This window comes from Herpailurus yagouaroundi, unplaced genomic scaffold (assembly GCF_014898765.1).
Source record: "Herpailurus yagouaroundi ecotype Mexico unplaced genomic scaffold, PumYag 100, whole genome shotgun sequence".
Taxonomy (NCBI): domain Eukaryota; kingdom Metazoa; phylum Chordata; class Mammalia; order Carnivora; family Felidae; genus Herpailurus; species Herpailurus yagouaroundi.
In genome coordinates this window covers 5429613-5448862 of record NW_024412391.1, presented here as the reverse complement: position 1 = coordinate 5448862, position 19250 = coordinate 5429613, and the positions used below count along the sequence as shown (strand labels likewise).

At 45.3% G+C, this 19250-nt stretch overlaps 2 protein-coding genes and 1 long non-coding RNA gene across 4 annotated transcripts in view; 2 read left to right on the top strand and 1 right to left on the bottom strand.

The window, feature by feature from the left end:
* The window catches only part of LOC121028186 (uncharacterized), a 47596-nt gene extending 28586 nt beyond the window's left edge, over positions 1–19010 (bottom strand). Inside the window, exons 1-5 of one of the 2 annotated variants that reach the window (XR_005789106.1) lie at positions 18912–19010; positions 18044–18098; positions 16583–16674; positions 16231–16428; positions 6412–6532 (exon numbers count right to left, since the gene is read on the bottom strand). This is a non-coding gene — a long non-coding RNA (uncharacterized LOC121028186). The remainder of the gene's footprint in view (positions 1–6411; positions 6533–16230; positions 16429–16582; positions 16675–18043; positions 18099–18911) is intronic. The other variant, XR_005789105.1, reaches the window with a different exon arrangement.
* Positions 86–4537, top strand: GSTK1 (glutathione S-transferase kappa 1). Its single transcript, XM_040471717.1, has 8 exons — positions 86–240; positions 784–865; positions 1042–1170; positions 1476–1576; positions 1749–1784; positions 3411–3527; positions 3880–3973; positions 4234–4537. Exons 1-8 carry the CDS (start codon positions 169–171, stop codon positions 4281–4283), a joined length of 681 nt encoding a protein of 226 aa, XP_040327651.1. The 5' UTR covers positions 86–168; the 3' UTR covers positions 4284–4537.
* TMEM139 (transmembrane protein 139) lies at positions 15903–18308 on the top strand. Its single transcript, XM_040471716.1, has 4 exons — positions 15903–16006; positions 16596–16719; positions 16983–17232; positions 17453–18308. Exons 2-4 carry the CDS (start codon positions 16596–16598, stop codon positions 17841–17843), a joined length of 765 nt encoding a protein of 254 aa, XP_040327650.1. The 5' UTR covers positions 15903–16006; the 3' UTR covers positions 17844–18308.
* Positions 19011–19250: the final 240 nt, after the last annotated feature.

Here is a 19250-nt window from a genome sequence, read left to right as displayed (position 1 = left end):
CCACCGGCTCCCGCCAGACGGCCCCGCCCACACGACCTTCGGCCAGACTTGGCCCAGGGCTGTCTTCCTCGCGCGGCTGCGCGGCGGAGAGCGGGGCGGGTCCTCCATACCACGCCTGGAATCCCTACGCGGGCTCGGCGCGCCAGAGAGGATCTCGGCTGCTGCAGCATGACGCCCGCGGCGCGCACTCTGGAGCTCTTCTACGATGTGCTGTCCCCCTACTCCTGGTTGGGCTTCGAGGTGACTCCGGGAGCTCCCTCGGCCGGGGCTTGGAGGGCAAGGGCGGAGAGAAGGGCGGGAGCGGGGCGCGGGGACCGAAGTCTCGTGAAAGGCCTGGCGCTGCCGGACGGGGTTTAGGACACGCGATAGAGAGGTGAAGCGCTGAAGGTCACTTTGTGTTTTTAAACGGGATACGGTCGCTGGGTCCAGGTCGAGCCTTTATATTCTTTTTTTTTTTTAATTTTTTTTTAACATTTATTTATTTTTGATCGAGCCTTTATATTCTAAGGCAGTGATTTCCCACGGCGGTTTGGAAGAAGACGGGTAACTCCAAAGTATCAAAGAGAATTCCATGGCACTGCCACCACTTTTGGGGGCGTGAGAGTGAAAAGTATGGAAGCCGTCCACAGAAAGATCCTGCGATCGATTTCTTGGGACGGAGCAAAGTTCATGGGATCGATTTCTAGCAATGAAATTTAGGGTATCCACAGAACCGCTACTCTGCGCTTAGCCATCTTCACTCTCTCCATCTGTAACAATGGCTCCCCATCTCTGCCTCTGCAGGTCCTGTGCCGATATAAGAAGCTCTGGAACATCAACCTGCAGTTGCGCCCCAGCCTCATTGCAGCGATCATGAAAGACAGCGGTGTGAAGGCGGTCGCCTTTTGGACCGCGATTTGAGGGAGGGATGGCTTCAATTGGGTCTTTACATTGGCACCTGTAGCTCATAATCTGCCCTCTGGTCAAAACCCAGGTAGCCGGCCCCCAAGCCTGGGACCCTCACGTGGTCTCTCACCAATGTCCCCAAATTTCCATTTGCAGGAAACCAACCGCCAGCTCTGCTTCCCCGCAAAGCCCAATACCTGCAAAATGACATCAGGCTCCTGGGACAGCATATCCAGGTTCCCATCCAGTTCCCCAAGGATTTCTTCTCTGTGATCCTTGAAAAAGGTGAAGACAGTGGGATACAGAAGGGGTATCTAGTGAAAGGCAGCGCATTTGGGAACCAGTGGCAAGAAGTAAGGGCTGGCAACCACATGAAACTTAAACAAACCTGGGGGAAACGCAGGTGAGAGTTGAGTCAGCAGAAGCTTATGGGGACAGAAGGGGAGAAAGAGCAGGTCAAATTGGCTATGAGAAATTTGGGTGGGAGGCTGAGGGCAACTGAGCTCTGGGGATGTCAGAAGCATGAAAGAGCTGGTCCTTCATCAGAAACAAGCCAGGAGAGCCCACCTCTGAGTACTTCTGTCCTGCAGGAAGTTTATCAGCCATGCGATTCCTCACCGCTGTGAACCTGGAGCACCCAGAGATGCTGGAGAAAGTGTCCAGAGAACTATGGATGCGCGTCTGGTCACGAGTGAGGACAGAACTCTGGGAACCTGCTTGGGAGACCCTGGATGGTGTTCTGACCCTCCCCCAGAACCATTTCCAGCACCCTGGTCCTGCCTTTCCCTCTTGTTCACTGGCCTACTTGTCCCCCATCTCCGCCCTCTCCACCTCCTTCCTGCTGAGTGTTCTCTTCTTCTCAGGATGAAGACATCTCGGAGCCCAAGAGCATCCTGGCTGTGAGTATCCTGGCTTGTCCCCACTCCTCTCATAGCAAAGCTGAGAACAGTTGGTGTTTAGGGGCAGAGAAGGCACAGATTTCATATTCAGTGCAAGAGGTCATAGTTATTAGGGGAGAAAGCAGGTCTGTGTTTGAGAAGCCAAATTACTGAAAGGTTGGAACCAGGAGGACACTCAGAAGATTATCTCATGGTTGAAAGGGGAAGTGCAAACTTCTGCATGGGTAGAATTTATCTCATGAAAGGAGTCAGTGGGAGAGAGCTGTTAAATGGTGGCATCCCCAGATGGGGAGGGATGAAGCATTGGCAATCTTGGCCCCAGAGACTCCAACACAGACCACACCAACATAGCCAGAGTAGAAAGCAGGAGACTTTACAGACAGACTTTAAAGAGACTAAAAGAGATAACCGGCTCAAGCCAGAATTACACAAAAGCCTGAGTGAAAACAAATAGAAATAGCTCAAAACATTGGAATGTGTGCCAGCCATCGATGAGGTATATAAAAACGTAAGTTTTTCATTGGAATTAAATTGGGAAATTCAAAATAATATTTCCCTTGCAGTTTACAAAATGATAGTCGAAGCATATTCAGATTTAATACATAAGATGGCAAATCGCCAAAAGTACACATACAAAGAATGGCCAATATATTCCTCCACTGTTTTTATTCCTGCAGAGTATATGCCCAGGCTTGCCTTTCCACTTATGAACAATCCTTTTCCATGCCATCATAAGCTCTTTGAAAGTACCATTCTTAGTTTCTACATAGCATTGCATTCAGTGGGCAATTTTGTTTTTTTGTTTTTGAAGCATTTTGTTTATTTAACCATTCCCCTGTTGTTGAACATTTAGTCTGGGACGCAATTCTCTCACGTAGACAAGTACGAGAAAGATAGTGTCACATTAGAATACACTGCACGACTTTGTGTTTCCTCCTCCAGGTTGAGGAGGTCAGGCTGCAGTGGTTCTCATCCTCGGCTGTATATTTAAGTCCCCTAGAGCACCTGGACACTGCCTACCAAAAGTTCTGATGTAATTGTTCCAGGGGGTGACTTGTGAATGGGATTTTTTAAAAGCTCCCTTGGGAGATTCTAACGTGCAGCCAAAGTTAAGCACCCCTAATCCCAAACGATACCAACAAACCCCATACTGAAGCCTTTGTTATTGTTAGCCATGCAGGAAGCTGTATCCCTGTGCTCTGCTCAGAAGTCCTCCAGAAATTCCATGAGAATTTGTAGCCTAGCCCTTGAGTCAGAAGAGCACAAGATATTCAAGAATTCTGAGAAATAAGAAGGCAAGAGCCCAGACTTACTGTCAGGGGACCTGGATTCTAGCATTGGCTCTGCCACTAACAAGCTCTTTAATGCCAACCAAGTCATGGACTACCTCTGGATAACAGTCCCTTGGTTTCTAAAATGCCCCCTGGCTTTAAATTTCTACAGCTATGACTCTGCCACCTGTTCTTTCCACCAGTCTCAAGATTTTGCCCCTCTTAGCAAAGCTAGACCTCCACTTGTGGGTGGACAAAGGCCTTACCATGAAGATGGGAGCAGAAAATAAAAAGACCAGAATTTTCTGGTCCCACTAATTCAGACACAGTTGTGTTCCCTACCACATGCCCTCAGGCTGCAGAGAAAGCTGGCATGTCTACAGAACAAGCCCAGGGACTTCTGGAAAAGATCTCAACACCAAAGGTGAAGAACGAGCTCAGGGATACCACCAACGCAGCCTGCAAATACGGGGTGAGCAACTCCTGATGTGGGTCCCCAGCCCCAGTGCTGGAGACAGCATGAGAATCTGCTGGGTCCCCATGCACCTGTCCCAGAAGTTGCTCCCAGCAAGAGTCCTCCCAGCTCCCAGTCAACCCTCGTCCTCTCCCTTCCCATCCCATAGTCCATGGAGAAAAAGGGAGGGAGCTGGATGGCAAGAAGAAAGACAACATCTGAGAGTTAAAACCAGAAAACTCCTTAGAGCAAAGGAACTTCTTAGCAATCACATCTTTGGCTACTTTGCTTCTATGACCTCAGACAAGTATTGACTCTTAGCCTTTGACCCCAGCCTAATAAACACCTGCTCCATCACTGCTTTCTCCAGGCCTTTGGGCTGCCTGTCACCGTGGCCCATCTGGATGGCCAAACCCACATGCTGTTTGGCTCTGACCGGATGGAGTTGCTGGCACACCTGCTGGGTAAGTTATAGGTTTGTGGTGAGCTGCCCTTGACCCCAGCCCCACCCCATTATATCAGTGGACCAGAATGACAGATGCAGAGCAAAACATCTTCTATGCATTTCCAACAATGAAGCCTCATACACAGGGGTCCTCAAGGTTGAATGGGGAGAGGCCACCTTCACCCCCACAGAAAAGAAGGAAGCCAAGCAGAGGTCTCCTTAGAAAACCCCTGAGGCTTGTGGGGCCAGCCTCTAACATATGTGATTTTCTCCATCCAGGAGAGAAGTGGATGGGCCCTGTGCCTCCAGCCATAAATGCCAAAATTTAAGGATGGCCAAGGGAAGCAAAACTACTGGAGTAAAAAAGTAGATAATCTGCTTACGCTTCTTCCACTAGCATTCTGGTTTTCCTGTCTGACAGCGGTTCCTCTGTGGCCCTGGGGGATGCCGGGGAGGGGGACTGCGTGTTACATCATCTACCTTAGTCTCATGACTGCTTTTACTTGCGTGCCTCACAAGTGCCTTTCAAGAGCCCCAAACTCTACTTTCTCTCAGAATAAACCTAACATCATCAGGCAGAATATTTCTGTGTCCTGTCTGGTGTTTGTGTGTTCTTCCTACTGTCATATTCTGTCCACTCTGGGTGTTTCTAAACAGCTTTTTCCATACTGCCAGCCCTGCTGCTCCCCTCAGGGCAGCTTGTGTGGAAGGAGCAGGAAACCATCCCTCTTCAGGGACCGAAAACTAACCAACCAGTTTGGTACCTACTGCCTTCTAACCAGTCATGGTGCCTGAGAGGGAGCCAGAGCATGGCTGAGCTTCTACCCAGATATTTGAACAGCTCCAGCTACACTGACCAGCAGAACAAGGGCAAGGCAGCACAGGGAGACAGGCTGGAGTTGCCATGGCCTGGGCAAGGTGCTCATCCCACAGAGTTCCCTCACCCACAAAGCAGATTTCGAGAAAATCCCAGGGCCTCTCTCCCTGGAACCCCTGTTCCTTCCCATACAAACCTATAGCTTTCCCACTCCCTCAATTATTTATCCAAAGGCCCGGCTCTGTTTGTGCCAGCTATGCAGTAATCAGAATACCTTGTGTTTTAACAATCTTTGGACTTCTTTGAGAATACTCTTTATTCAAAGCTGAAACCACACTTAGGCATCTGTTGGGAACCAGGTGTGGAGTTTTTGATGGCTCAAAGGTTGAGAGGCTTTAAGAGGGGATGCCTTGTTCCCTCCCTCTGGCTCTTTTCTAATCTCCAAGCTCATTTGCCCCTTTTATTCCCCATCATTTTCGGTCTTCCTCCTGTCCCCTTTTCCATCATTCCAGCATACTCTATCCTAGTAAGGATAACTTTCAAGTTATCCTTACTAGGCTTAGCTGCTAACTAACCAGAAGTACATCTCCAAGTACACACTCCGTCTTTCAAAAGAGATATCATGACATGTACATCTAATATTAATTTAAAATACGGGGAAATGTCCAATAGTAAGAAACCTAAGAGCAAATTACAATGTTACGTCTCATGTATTTATGTTATATATTGAAGTATATAGAAGTTCTCATCTATGCTGAGAAGACAGTAGTGGAGACAAAGTTTTATGAATAAAGGTGCTGATCTCAGCATTGTTTGTGATATCAAGTACCTTAAATATCTAACAATAGGCAGATGCTTGAATAAGTTATGGTACATCCAGGATGTAATGTTTCATAACTATCAAAAATTACACTTATAAAGAATTTTAATGCTGGAAATTCTTGGGATATGTTATTAATTGGAAAAAAAGATTAAACTACATGGTATGATCTCAATTACATGTTGACTTATAAAAAAATATTACAGAGGAAATCAACTTATTAATCCTGGAATAAAATATGCCAAGATGTTTTCATTTCATTTGTAGACTTTTTGAAATGATCATCTTTTCTGGCAAACAAAAATGTATATATTTAATGAAAAAATACAAGAACTTCTGGATTCACATTTGGGTACAATTGTGCATCTTTCCCATTGTTTTTGAAACATTATCAGTTGCTTAACTTAATCCCAAATTTTATCCCAGGCTAATGTGAACTAATCTCTTACTGTAGATGCAGGCATTTCCCAGGTCTGCCCAGTCTTCCTTCAAAGAGTCTAACATCCTATTTTCCTAATCCAATAGTAAATGTAATCTTCTCTGGAGGAATGAGACAATTTCTAGACTAAACCTTACAAACACGCTCTGGATTATAATGTCTGAACTTCTGCCAAATAGAATCTGAAACAAGTGTATTAGGGTTCTCCAAAGAAACAGAAACAGTACTACCCCTGAAATCATTGTTGCATTATATGCTAACTAACTTGGATGTAAATTTTAAAAAATAATAAAATTTTTAAAAACGTTAAAAAAAAAAACAGAAACAATAGGGCATTTACCTATGTATATAAAAGAGATCTATTATCAGGGGTTGGCTTACATGACTATGGAGGCTAAGAAGTTCCACAATCTGCCATCTGCAAGCTGGAGGCCTGGGAAAGCGGGCTGGTGGTACAGTTCCAATCCAGAATCCAAAGCCTGAGAACCAGCAGCACCTGTGTCTGAGGGTAACAGAACATGCATGTCTCAGTTCAAACAGAAAGAACAAGTTTGCCCTTTGCTTTTTTGTGCCATTCAGGCCCTCAATAAACTGGATGATGCCCACCCACACTGGTGAGGGCCACCTTTACTCAGTCTACCGATTCAAATGCTAATCTCTTCTAGAAGCACCCTCACAGGCACACCCAGAAGTATTGTTTTATCAGCTCTCTGGACATCCCTTAGCTCAGTCAAGTTGACACATGAAATTAACCATCACAATGAGAAAGGGGAAAGCCCCCAAATGCAGCTGTATTTTTAAAATAAGGGAACACTCTTCTAATCCAAAAAGCTTCATACTTACTATTAGTTCCTTCCTCTCCTCCCCTTATGATCAATAGTTGTAGTGTAATATAAAATTCATAGTTATGTCAATACTTAGAATACTGAACCACTATCTTGCACTGGGGTTCAAATTCCAGGCTCACCAAATAACGTTATACTTCTAAAACAAACTTAGGTAGAACTTCTAGAATGGTATTTTTTGACAGACTCGAAACACAAGTGTTAACAAACAACAAAAAGTATCACCTGCATGTGGTAAAACAAAACAAAAAAACCCCAGCAAGCTATCAAGTGAAGAGTCTCCCCTTTTTCATTTCCATTTGTACTCTCTGGTTTTTTTGTGTGTACCCAGAAATGTTTGTATTTTTTAACACATGAATGTCAGCCATAAGTCAGTGATTCAATATACCCTTCATCCAGTTTCCCCAATGGTAACATCTTGCACAGCTATAGTATAGTGACACAAACAGAACATTGACATTGACGCGATCCATCAACCCTATTCAGATTTCATCGGTTTTTAGTGCACTCATTTGTGTATATTTAGTTCTGTATTATTTTATTGTGTACGTGACCACCATCACAAGATATGAAATATTTTGAGCATAAGGGATCCTCATGCTCCCCCTTTTATAGCTAGGGCCACCTGCCCTCCCCACTTCTCTAAGCCCTACCAATGACCAATCTGTTCTTCGTATAGTTTTGTCACTTCAAGAGTGCTATATAAATGGAATCAGATTGGCTTATTTTCACTCAGCATATTCCCTTCAGATCCACACAAGGTGTTGCGTGTCTCTGGTTCTTTTTATTGCTGAGAAGTAGTCCGGGTATGGATGTGCCAATTTGTTTAACCTGTTGAAGGACACTTAGGTTGTTTCCAGTTTGGGGCTATTACAAATAGACCTGGTATGAATATTCTTGTACAGGTTTTTGTGTGCACACAAATTTTTGTTTTTCTGGGGTAAATGCCCAGGAGTACAGTTGCTGAGTCATATAATAAGTGCATGTTTAGTTTTATAAGAAACTGCTATACTTTTCCTAAGTGGCCATGCCAGTAGAAATGCACGAGTGATCCAGTTTCTCTGCATCCTCACCAGCATTTGGTGTTACACTGCTATTTTTTTTATTTTAGCCATTCTGATAGATGTGTAGTGATAGCTCACTGTAATTTTAATCTGCATTTCCCTAAGGGCTCATGAACATCTTTTTGTGTATGCTTTGCCATCTGTACATCCTCTCCAGTGAAATATGTTCATGCCTTTTGCCCATTTTCTAACTGGATTGACTGTTTTTGAAATGTCAATATTGTTCTTAATAGTATATTTTAAAAGAATGTACATTTTAAGACAACTGAGGGAAAGTAACAGAGACTGGATATTAGGTGATACTAAGGAATTAAGTGTGTTAATGGCAGGGTGGCATGCACGAGTAAGTTCTCATCAATTGGAATTGCATTCTGAAACATTTAGGGTAGAGGTGACGTGCTGCCTTTTAAAAAGTTGGGGAGGTGGGGCGCCTGGGTGGTTCAGCTGGTTGAGCATCCAGCTCTTGATTTCTGCTCAGGTCATGATCCCAGGGTTGTGGGATCAAGTCCCAGTGTTAGACTCAGTGCAAGTGTGGAGCCTGCTTAAGATTCTCCCTCCCTCCCTCTCTCTCTCTCTGTCCTTCTGCCCCTCCCCCCCCCATGAAAAAAGTGAGGGAGGTGGAAAAAACAGATGAGACGATTGTTGAAGCTGAGTGATGGGTACATGAAGAGTTCATTATACTATTCTTTCCTCATTTATGTGTGTTGGGATTATTTCCATAATAATGTCTTGAAAGTGTACTGAGGGGTACCTGGCTGGCTCAGTCAGTGGAACTTATGACTCTTGATCTCAGGGCCATCAGTTCAAGCCCCACATTGGGTGTAGAAATTACTTTTAAAAAGGGGGGGAGGTGCCTGGGTGGCTCAGTCAGTTAAGTATCCAATTCTTGGTTTTGGCTCAGGTCATGATCTCACGGTTCATGAGATTGAGCCCCACATCAGGCTCCATGCTGACAGCACCGGACAGCATGCTTGGGATTCTTCCTCTCTCCCTCTCTCTCTCTCTGCCCCTCCCCTGCTCGCAAGGTCTCTCTTTCTCTCTCTCTCTCTCTCTAAGTAAATAAATAAACTTTAAAAATGTACTGAAATTTAAATTCTGTGATATTACACATTTTCACATATCCCCACAGTACTGTGCACACAAGGTCAGCCTCAAGGACTTGCATCCTGTGCACTCCTACAGGGCCCCATGACTGGTTTGATGCTCTGCCAGCACTGTCTTGTAATCCTTCATAATTTTGAGCAAGCGGCCCTGCATTTTCAGTTTGCACTGGACCCAACAAACTATGTACTATATGTAGCTGCTCCTGTGAGCACATAATACATGCTGAATAAATTCTTACCAAACAAATGGACCAAAGAAAAGAGAAAGTGAGAGAAGGGAAAAAGAGATGGGAGGTGGCAAAAGAAGAAGGAGATAACAAGGTCACAGAGGAGATGGGGGAAGTCTCAAGGTAGAAAAGGTGAACAGGAATTCCAGAAAATGACGCTGCCGGGGAAGTGCACGGAGAAAGTAGGAGTCCAACTGGAAGACAGGGACTTGGGGCCCATTATTTATCATCCTCCCTCTCAGAGGAAGCCTAGTCCTTCATTTGACTATGATTCCCAGGTATAAGCAGAAGTGAAATCAGAAAGAAGTAGCCACTTGTACCCCAGGGAATTGGCGGCAGGGAGGCCAGCTGGACGCTGTTCCTCACTCATCCCATGACCTTAATCCCAGAGAGTTCCTTCAATGTGTTCACAAACGGGAAAACTGAAACCCCTGGCTTGGGTCAGACTAATTCCCTCTTCTGCCAAGCCCATGTTCGAGGGTATGGCTGGTGCTAGCTGATGCCAGACCAAAAAAGACTGGAAAAGAGAGGGAGACAATTGAGGGAGGATCAAGGGATCCAAAGGTCATGAATCACTAAATCAGTAAATATTTACTACCAACAAATGATACAAGCATTTATTGTCTACTCCATGCATAATGATGAGATGGACATAAAGAGAGTGTAGGGGCACCTGGGTGGCTCAGCAGTTAAGCATCAGACTCTTGATTTAGGCTCAGGTCATGATCTCACAGTTCTCAGGATCAATCCCAGAGTTGGGCTCTGCTCCGACAGTGTGGAGCCTCCTTGGCACTCCCTCTCTCTCTGCCCCTTCCCTGCTCACAAGTGCATGCATGCACGCACACACTTTCTCTCTCTCTCAAGATAATAAACATTTTTTTTAAAAAGGAGTGTAAACAAACCCCCTTATATCTGTGATGTATTCCTGATCCCCACCCTTGTCAGCACCAAGTTTCTGCTCTCAGCAGCACTTTGTACCTTGTCTCTTTGTATCCTGCCCTACGGTTAGTCATGTACACGCCTTTCCCCTTAGGGACAGTAAGCTCTTTGAGAGTGATATTCCTGTCAGATCTACTGAATATGCCTTGGAGTGTCCTGTGTAGCAAGTGAACAGTAAAAATTTATTGAACCCAAGTTTGATAACTCACTGTTGATCAGGGTGTGGGCCTATAGGTAACCCTGCAATGTGAGTAGGAGTGTGAATATTTACAACTCCTTTCGAGAGCCACATGGTGGTATCTATTAGAAACTTCACTTTCAGGATTTTTTCTGGATCACACATATGAATAAAAATACGTATAGGAATATATGAGGGCAACTGGCTGGCTCAGTCTTGATAGAGCATGTGACTTGATCTCAGGTCTTGAGACACATTGCATGTGGAGCCTACTTAAAATAAAATTAAAAAAAAAAAGAAATATATGAATTGCAAAATCCTGTAAACTAACTGGTTATCAGATAATTAAATGTTTATGGTTCAATAAATTGTTGTTCCATAAAACAGAAACCATTTTTAAGAATATAGTAGATGGGAAAAAAAAAACAAAACAGTGGTTGCCTATGGGGTTGACTGAAGAGGGCTTGCAGGGAACTTTGGATGATAGTAGCGTTTTGTATCTTGATTGCAATTTGGGTTACACAAGTATAAATCTTTATCAAAACTTATGGAATTGCCCACTGAAAATTTGTGCATTTTACTGTAGACCAATCTCATTTAAAAAGAAAACAAGTTAACTAATATTTAACTCTAGTTACTTTTATGCATGAAAAAAGGTTAAATAGCTTATCAAAGGTCACACAGTTAGTAATTGGTAGAAATGAGATTTGAAACCTGGTCTGGCCATCTCCAAAAATATGTGCTTAACCGCAACCACGATACCTTCTTGTCTTCTCTTATTTAGGGACATATTCATGTGGGACATTTTTGCCACTATCTACAGACATCTTTTATAAACACAATGTATTATTTGTACTGGACAACAATTACACTCAACTTCTCAAATTTGAGAATCACTTTTGTGGCTTAGTGCTGAATATCTGAGCTAGAGGGACAGCCTGAACCTCATATTCACTCAGCACATTGCCAGTGAGCTTTGTGTGGTATTACAACTAGTTGCTGAGTGATAACGTGTATTTATCCTTACATACTTGAGAATTTACGATTTATTGGAAGCATTTCCATTCAAGAAATATCAATGATGCTGATACAATTCACATTAAATCATTTATCCCCTTCCCTACACATTTGAAAGAGCGGTGGGTAAGGCAGCTAACACAGAGAAAAACACTTTCAACTGAGTTAGAAGGTCAAGATTCTGAGTTTGATTCTAACTAAATAAATCATGTACTTTCTCTGAGCTGGTTTCCTCCTCTGTAACATGAAAATGATAATCAGACTTACCTACATGACTGTTATTAAGAATCAAATGAGATCGGACCAAATTGTTTCTACACATACACATTCCCACCTACACCCTTAAAAAAAAAAGTCACCCGCACATTGGGCTTCTAGAGCTATTCAGGTAAGAGCCTTATCTTTTGTAATCACTCTTAATTAGCTCCTAAAAGATAAACATATACTGCTACAGAGCCTGAAATCTTAATTTCCATTCTTGCCTTATATGTTGATAACCTTACTTAATCTTCTCATAATCTCTTTTGCTGCCTTTGCTGTCAGAAGGTCAGCCTTTTCTTAAGATGCCAAACAATGAGGAAAATAGCATCTAACCACTCCTCCATGGAAACCCCAGAGTAATGATCTCTGAATGTCATAAGTATGGGGGCGCCTGGTGTCTCAGTCACTTAAGTGTCCAACTCGTGGTTTCGGCTCATGTCATGATCTCACAGTTCATGGGATTGAGCCCCATGTCAGGCTCCATGTCAGCATGGAGCTTGCTTGGGATTTTCTCTCTCCCTCTCTCTCTGCCCCTCCCCTGCTCACTTGTACATTCTCTCTCTCTCTCAAAATAAATAAATAAACTTTAAAAAAAAAAGAGTATCATAAGTGTTTTGTTAAATTATCATTATTAAGGTGGCTAAAAAACAGTGTTTATAGTCAGATGACATGGCGGTTAAGAGCCAGGTGTCTGCACTGGGACTATGGGTTCAAATCTTGACCCCAACCTTGATTAGCTATATATTTTCCTCAAGTTTCTGACCTCACCTATAAAATGAATATAATAATTATAACTACCTCTTATTACACTATATTTTAAATTAATTTGTATAAAGCATCCAGCATAATGAGTAGTACACAAAAAACACTCCACACATGTTGGCTATAAGTATAACACAGACCCACATTCAGAAACACCAAATCACAAGTATATGGAGACAGAGAAGCACAGGGTGGGTAGACATCCATTATCATTCATAGGAAGTCTGTCAGTTATCTCTGCTTCTCCCTCCTTCCCTCACCTCCCACTTCTCTTCACCATCGTCCCCCAAAATGGCACAGTGGGCCAGCCTAGAGCGGTAATCCAACTGCTCACAAGATGATTTGCAGAGGCAGGCAAGTAGAAAACGAAATGACTAATAGTATCCTTAGCACTCATACTCAGTTGGTGAAGGAAAAGAGGAAAAGTAAAACCTTTGGAAAGAAGTTTGGCTATATGTATTCAAGGCAACAAAAGCTTTCTTTCACATTGTCTTGATGACATTTCTTAGATTGAACCGGAGTAAATAATCCAAAAAGAAGGCAAAACTATTCGTAAGATGTTCGCTGTAGCATTTTTTTTTAATTCTGAGAGAGAGTACGCATGCACATGCAAGCAAGTAGAGGAGGGCAGAAAGAGAGAATCCCAAGCAGGCTTCAAGCTGTCAGCGCAGAGCCCAACGTGGGGCTCGAACTCACGAACCCTGAGATCATGACCTGAGCCAAAATCAAGAGTTAGACACTCAACTGACTAAACCAACCAGGAGCCCCATTGTAGCATCATTTTTAAAACAGATTTATAGAAGCATAATTCACCCTTTTGAAGTGTAAAATTCAGTGGGTCTTTTTTTAGTATATTCGCAGAGTTGTGCAAGCAACACTAATTTTAAAAGCTTTTCATTACCCTCAGAAGAAATCCATTAGGAGTTACTCCCCATTCCTCTCTCTCTCAGCTCCTGGCAATTATTAATCTCCTTTCTGTCTCTTAAAGCAGTTGATGATCAACAACAACCAAAAACAAATAAATAAAAAATAAGAAAATAAACTCATTGTTACCAAGTAACATAACATAAAGGTATGCTAAATTATGGTACATCCATTCAATATTATGTGGCTGTTTAAAATTACCACAACAAAGACTGTACCAAAAAGTGAAGTATATACATGATATAATGTTTAGTATTTTTTAAGGATACAAAATTATGAATATACTCTAATTTCAACCAGGGTGTAGACAGACTAGAAGAAATGTGTAGAAATTTTAAATGGCCATGTTAGAATAATGAGATAGTGGGTGCTTTTTCTTTATAGTCTTTAAATATTTTTGCAAGATTTTATATTTAAGAAGTAGAATTTTTAGGAAATCTAATGTTGATTAATGTAACAGAGAATACATTGAAGGGCCCAGCCAGCCAGCCAGCCAGCCAGCAATCCAGCCTTTCTGACGTGGACCCGGTTTTTAACTAGCAAGCATCTCTAGTGTAGGCTCCTTCTGGTAACCAAGGGCCTCATGCACAAAGATCTCATTCTCCCAACTGCAAAGCCTGTAAAAGCCTGAACTGTAGACATTCAGTCTCCCCCTTTGACTCTCTTGCCTCTCAGCCTACGCTCCCTGCCATGTCCCTGTCCAGGGACTCACTCCTTAACAAAGCCCTCTTACTTATCACACATACCAATGACTCTTGGCCAATTTCCTTCTATTAATATATTAACTGCAGATGCAAATCCTTCTGATCACATACTTTCCTTTTATGGGACCAACAGTATGGAAACTGGTGTAAACAAAACAACAACCAGCTTCCCCCCTACTCTCCATTCCCACTTCCTGTAGAGACACAGCTCATTTAGACTAGCACAGCCTTCCCATTACATCTTCTCCCTCCATCTGTGGGAGAGTCATCATTGATAGTCCACCATTGTACACACCTGCACTCCACTCCAGGCCCCTCGTCCTCATCTTCATCCTTCTTCCCTCCTCTCTCCCTCTCTCTCTCACTCTCACACACACATACATACACTCCATACATCCTCTGATGCAGCAGCCCTGGCTATGCCCCACAACTGTCCGTGGGATTAGATTTGTGCCCCACTATCTCCTACTTCTTTCAGTTTGTCCAAAGGCCTGGAACCCAGCCTCCTCTGTCCTGCTCTGTTTCTCAAGAAAAAAGTATGCCTCCATCCTCTCTACACCTCCCAACACCTGCCTCACCTTGACTTATTGTCAGGGTTCCCTTAAAAGACTGGGTCCGTGGGGCTCCTGGTTGGCTCAGTCAGTTAAGTGTCCAACTTTGGCTCAGGTCATGATCTCACTCATGGCTTGTGAGTTTGAACCATGCATTGGACTCTGTGCTGACAGCTCAGAGCCTGGAGCCTGCTTCAGATTCTGTGTCCCCCTCTCTCTCTCCCCTTTCCCTGCTCATGCTCTCTCTCTGTCTCTCTCAAAAATAAGCATTAACAATAAAAAAAAAAAAAAAGAGTGGGTCCTGGATCTCCAGTGGGTGGTAAGGCCAGGCAAAATGGTAGCCTTCTAATGAGAGCATTCGACTTTGTTTAGTGAGCACCTAACATGTGTCAGAAACCAATGTCAGTTGCAGGGATTCAGAAAGTATTGAAACTAATCACTCACTTTGAAAAGCTCACAGTGGGAGAACCTGGGTGGCTCAGTTGGTTAAGCGTCAGACCCTTGGTTTTGCCTCAGGTGATGATCTTGAGGTTTCACGAGTTCAAGCCTGGCCTTGGGATTCTCTCAAGCCTGCTTGGATTCCTCAGGATTCCTTAGCCTGCTTGGGATTCTCTCTCCCTCTCTCTCTTCTCCCCTACTTGTGCTGTCTCTGCCTCTCTCAAAATAAATAAATAAACTTAAAAATTTTTAAAGAAAAGCTTACAGTGGAAGAAAGGTATATAAACAGAAAATTGCTAAATAAACAGCTAAAGGCTCAAACAGGGGTAGGAAGGAATGTTCTAGATACACTGTGGAGACAGCCTCCACAGTAGGCATCACCCTGGATGTGGCTTTTGAAGAATCAAGAGTCAAGTGGGCCAAGAAGCATACACCAAAATGTCTTACAGGCCTGCAGAAAACAAGTTCACAGAAACGGTACTTTGGCAGCAGCTGAAGCAGGACACGCCATCCCATGCCCACAGCAAACCATGCAAAGCACTATGTGGTCTAGAGAGATTAAATACATTGTGGCCTCCGCTCCTAGGCATTAAATACATTACCTAAATATAAGACAAACTATTCAGAATACAGTGTGCTTTGAGCAGAGGTGGAAACTGAATATAACTCTGGTCCTAAGTACAAAGATCACTGAGGTGGGGGTGGGGGTGACAGGAGCACTCTCATTAAGGCACGGGTACGGGGTGGGTGGAGTAAAAACCAAAAAAGAAAAAAAAAATCAAGGTGGGGCGACAGCAGGTCAAGTGGAAGCAGAAAGAGGAGGAAGCCTATGCCAGGAACTGAGGGATTGGAACAGAAAAGTGGGTGGAGCCAGTGGGCTCCACCCGCGCCTCCTCCGGCTCGGCTACAACCTACTTTCTGCGGAGTCGTTCCAGACAGGTGAGAGAGGAACTTCTAAGACCGGTGAGAAGGGTAGGGGGGGTTGGGTTCAAGAAGGGGGATTGGAGTTAGGGTTAAAGAAGGGGGTCTGGGCCCTACCTAGAGTCTTTGGCTTCTTGATAGCAGAGTTCAGGGAATTCCTGATGGGTTGGTTTTGGGGTGCTGCTAACCAGGTGTTGCTGCTTCTCCCCACCAGCCTCCCAGCCCTTGTGGTAACTTCAGACAGGAAGTTTGAAATCTGAGCTTACGGAGTTAAGGCCCATAGATGGGGTACCCTGGCAGGTGCGGAGTATAGAGAGATCAGGAGTTATCTGGGCCTCCAGTTATCTGGGCTCCATCTGGGCCTCCAATAGATGGAGGCCTTTGTAAGAGGCCCTCTCATATAGTTGTGTCCCTGTGGCTTTGTCGGGTCCATGTACATTTTCTCCATCCAACCAGAGCACGGGCTGAGTAGAGGAAATGGGAAGATGGAGTCAGACAGGGTAATGGTGCTCCTTCCCAACTTCTCTCCCCAACAGGGTCTAAGTGGGGAGACGGGGAGGTAGGGTGGAGGTCCAGTGCAGAGCAATTATAGAGAAAAGGCAGGGTTTGCCTCATTACCTGGATTCCACAGATGCTGGTGAGCACCAAAGTCCCAGGCAGGGCCAGCCAGGACTGGGTCTTGGATGGTGTAGAAAGAGCTGGAAGGGACACTGCAAAGAAGAAGGAAGAAGGAAGGAAGGCAGGGCCATTACACAGTAAGTTGCATGAAAGATCCTGGGTTTATTTCCTGGCTACTCCACACGCACTGATACCCTGGCACTCTGATTGATCCTAGAGAGAATTACAAAGCTGAAGGGAACCCTGAAGGTCATATGTTTTGGCCATTTATTTGATTTGAGACTGAAGAAGACCCAAGGTTCAAAAGACCCAAAGGTGTCCGATACGGTTACTGCGGAATCTGACCTGGCCGGGACGCCAGTTGCTAGTTTAGACACAATACCTGTGTGTCTTTTTGCAGGAGCCTGGGGAGGGGCCATGGTGCCAAGACAGTTTTGGGGGAGACTGGAGAAGCCACTTCTCTTCCTGTGCTGCGCCTCCTTCCTCCTGGGGCTGGCTTTGCTGGGCATACAGCCAGACATCGCCCCTGTTGCTTATTTCTTTCTCACCTTGGGTGGCTTCTTCTTGTTTGCCTGCCTCCTGGCCTGTATTCTGGAAAGGGGGTTCCGATCAATGCAGACCGAGAATTCGGGGGCCTCAAGCAATGCACGGTGAGTTAAGGGGCGGGCAGAATTCTAGGAATACACGATGGCCCCTTTTTCCTGGTGTCCCTCTAGTCTCTCAGGCATATAGCTCTGCTTCCCTGTTACTAGTATCAATGAGGGGGTGGGGGGTGGGGTAGGTGGAAGGTTCTTTTGCCAATAGAAGACTGTAAAGCGGAAAAGGACTCCACACAGGAGGCCACCAGTGATTTTATTTCTCCTCCCTCAGCGACAACGAGGCCTTTGACGTGCCAACCTATGAAGAGGCTGTGGTGTTGGAATCACAGTGCCGCCCCCAAGAGCTGGGTCAACCACCCCCCTACAGCAGTGTTGTAACCCCTCCAGTACTTGAGGAAGGACAGCCTGGCCATCCAGAGGGGCCCGAAAGAGCTAGACTGGAAAGGCGAGTGGGCTCAGAGGGATCTATGACCTCAGGAAACCCTGGAAGAGCTCCAATCAGCCTTCGGCTTCGGGGACCCCGAGCTGTGTCCACTGCTCCTGATCTGCAGATCTTGGGGATGCCCCCCAAACTGGAGCCTCTTACCCCACCCCCTGACTATGATGTCAGCTTTGGTCAACCTGATGATGTTTTCTTTGAAAACAACCGGACACCCCCCTAAGAGACTATGCCAGGATATACCCTCTCTGCGCCAGACTCATTCATTCATTTGACCAACATTTCCCAGTGCCTGCCACGTATCAGAAACTCTGTTTCCACGTGGGGAACTTAACACAGAGGGGAGTCAGGCTATCCTAAGCCTCTCCCAGCTGAGATGTACATAGCACTGTTGGAGTCTTCGAGTAACATTCAGTGACCTACCCCATATCCAATATTTCCAGAGTTAGACGAGTATGAGAGGAGTGACCCAGAGAATCTGGAGAAGGAAGAAAAGAAACATCTGAGTGACAGCTATGCTGCTTCTGTTCTGGGTGCTTCATCTCTATTAGCACAAGAAGACTTTCCCAGCCTTGTGAGGTATTACTGCCCTCATTTGAAAAATAAGGATCCCAAGGGTCAGAGGAGTTTGATAATTTGCACAGGGGCACACTGCTAGTAAATAGCATAAAAATGTTTACTCTTCTGATCCCAAAGCCTACTGTATTTTCAATACAAGGTCATCCACAAATCTCTCAATCTCTATCTTGAGCAACTGCTGGAGACAGGTGGGAGCCTTCCTAGGGACAGAACGGTGGACCAGTTGTGTCTGCGGGCAGTGTGGGCTGATTGTGACCTGGAGTGTGCCCTCTCTCCTAGATGAGCAAAGCTAATCAAAGCCGTGATAGCCCCTGCTCCAGGTAAGGGGCAATTTCTGCCCTGGGGCTAAAGAGCAGTCTCCAGGGCAGGGTCCCCACCCCATTGGGAAACTGGAGTAAACTGCCCCGGGGGAGGGACTTCCGATTTTAAGACGAGTGGACAAGGGTCAGAAAGGATAAGACAGGGGCTTGCCAGGGGTGGCGGAGTACCTAAGGGTGACTCTTGAATCACCTGCTATGAAGCGCTGGAGCCACATGCACGGTGTCTAACCGCTTAAGCCTCACCCTGCGCTCGGACCGCAGCGTTTTACCCCCGCGCCCCGCCCCGGGTCCTGCTCGCTAAGATCCCAACAGAACACTAGATTTTCTGGAATCGTGCTTTGGCTGTAATGTAGGTTTAGCCACTGGGAGCTGCTCGGCCATCGCTGACCCACCTTCCTCAGGGGTGCGCTCCCCACTTAGGCTTTCATCCACTGTGTGGTATCTGTGTAACGCCTAGTGCCCTCTATCTCCTCCTTACCCTGGCCCCAACAGTTCAACTTCAATAAAGCATAAAGTCCGGCCAAACCCGTCTCAGTAACGTTGCAATAGGCGGGTGGGACAGGGTGGGAGGCGCCGGAGAGGCATCCGCGATTTCCGCGGGAACCGACGACCAATCGGATTCCCGCGTAGGACGGGGTGTTTCCTCGCCTCCCCCCGCCCCTTCCCTTTCCGCCAAGAGCGCTCTCTCACCCCATTGGACGGCGCTTCTAGCGCGAGGGCTCTGTGCCTGC

What these genes read in the sequence shown, in the direction of transcription:
- TMEM139 (XM_040471716.1), top strand. Translation starts at nt 16,596, where the DNA reads ATGCTGGTGAGCACCAAAGTCCCAGGCAGGGCCAGCCAGGACTGGGTC. An exon ending in GAAGGCAGGGCCATTACACA is followed by an intron (nt 16,720 to 16,982) that starts GTAAGTTGCATG and finishes GTCTTTTTGCAG; the next exon opens with GAGCCTGGGGAGGGGCCATG. An exon ending in GGGGCCTCAAGCAATGCACG is followed by an intron (nt 17,233 to 17,452) that starts GTGAGTTAAGGG and finishes CTCCTCCCTCAG; the next exon opens with CGACAACGAGGCCTTTGACG.
- GSTK1 (XM_040471717.1), top strand. Translation starts at nt 169, where the DNA reads ATGACGCCCGCGGCGCGCACTCTGGAGCTCTTCTACGATGTGCTGTCC. An exon ending in ACTCCTGGTTGGGCTTCGAG is followed by an intron (nt 241 to 783) that starts GTGACTCCGGGA and finishes CTGCCTCTGCAG; the next exon opens with GTCCTGTGCCGATATAAGAA. An exon ending in ACGCAGCCTGCAAATACGGG is followed by an intron (nt 3,528 to 3,879) that starts GTGAGCAACTCC and finishes TGCTTTCTCCAG; the next exon opens with GCCTTTGGGCTGCCTGTCAC.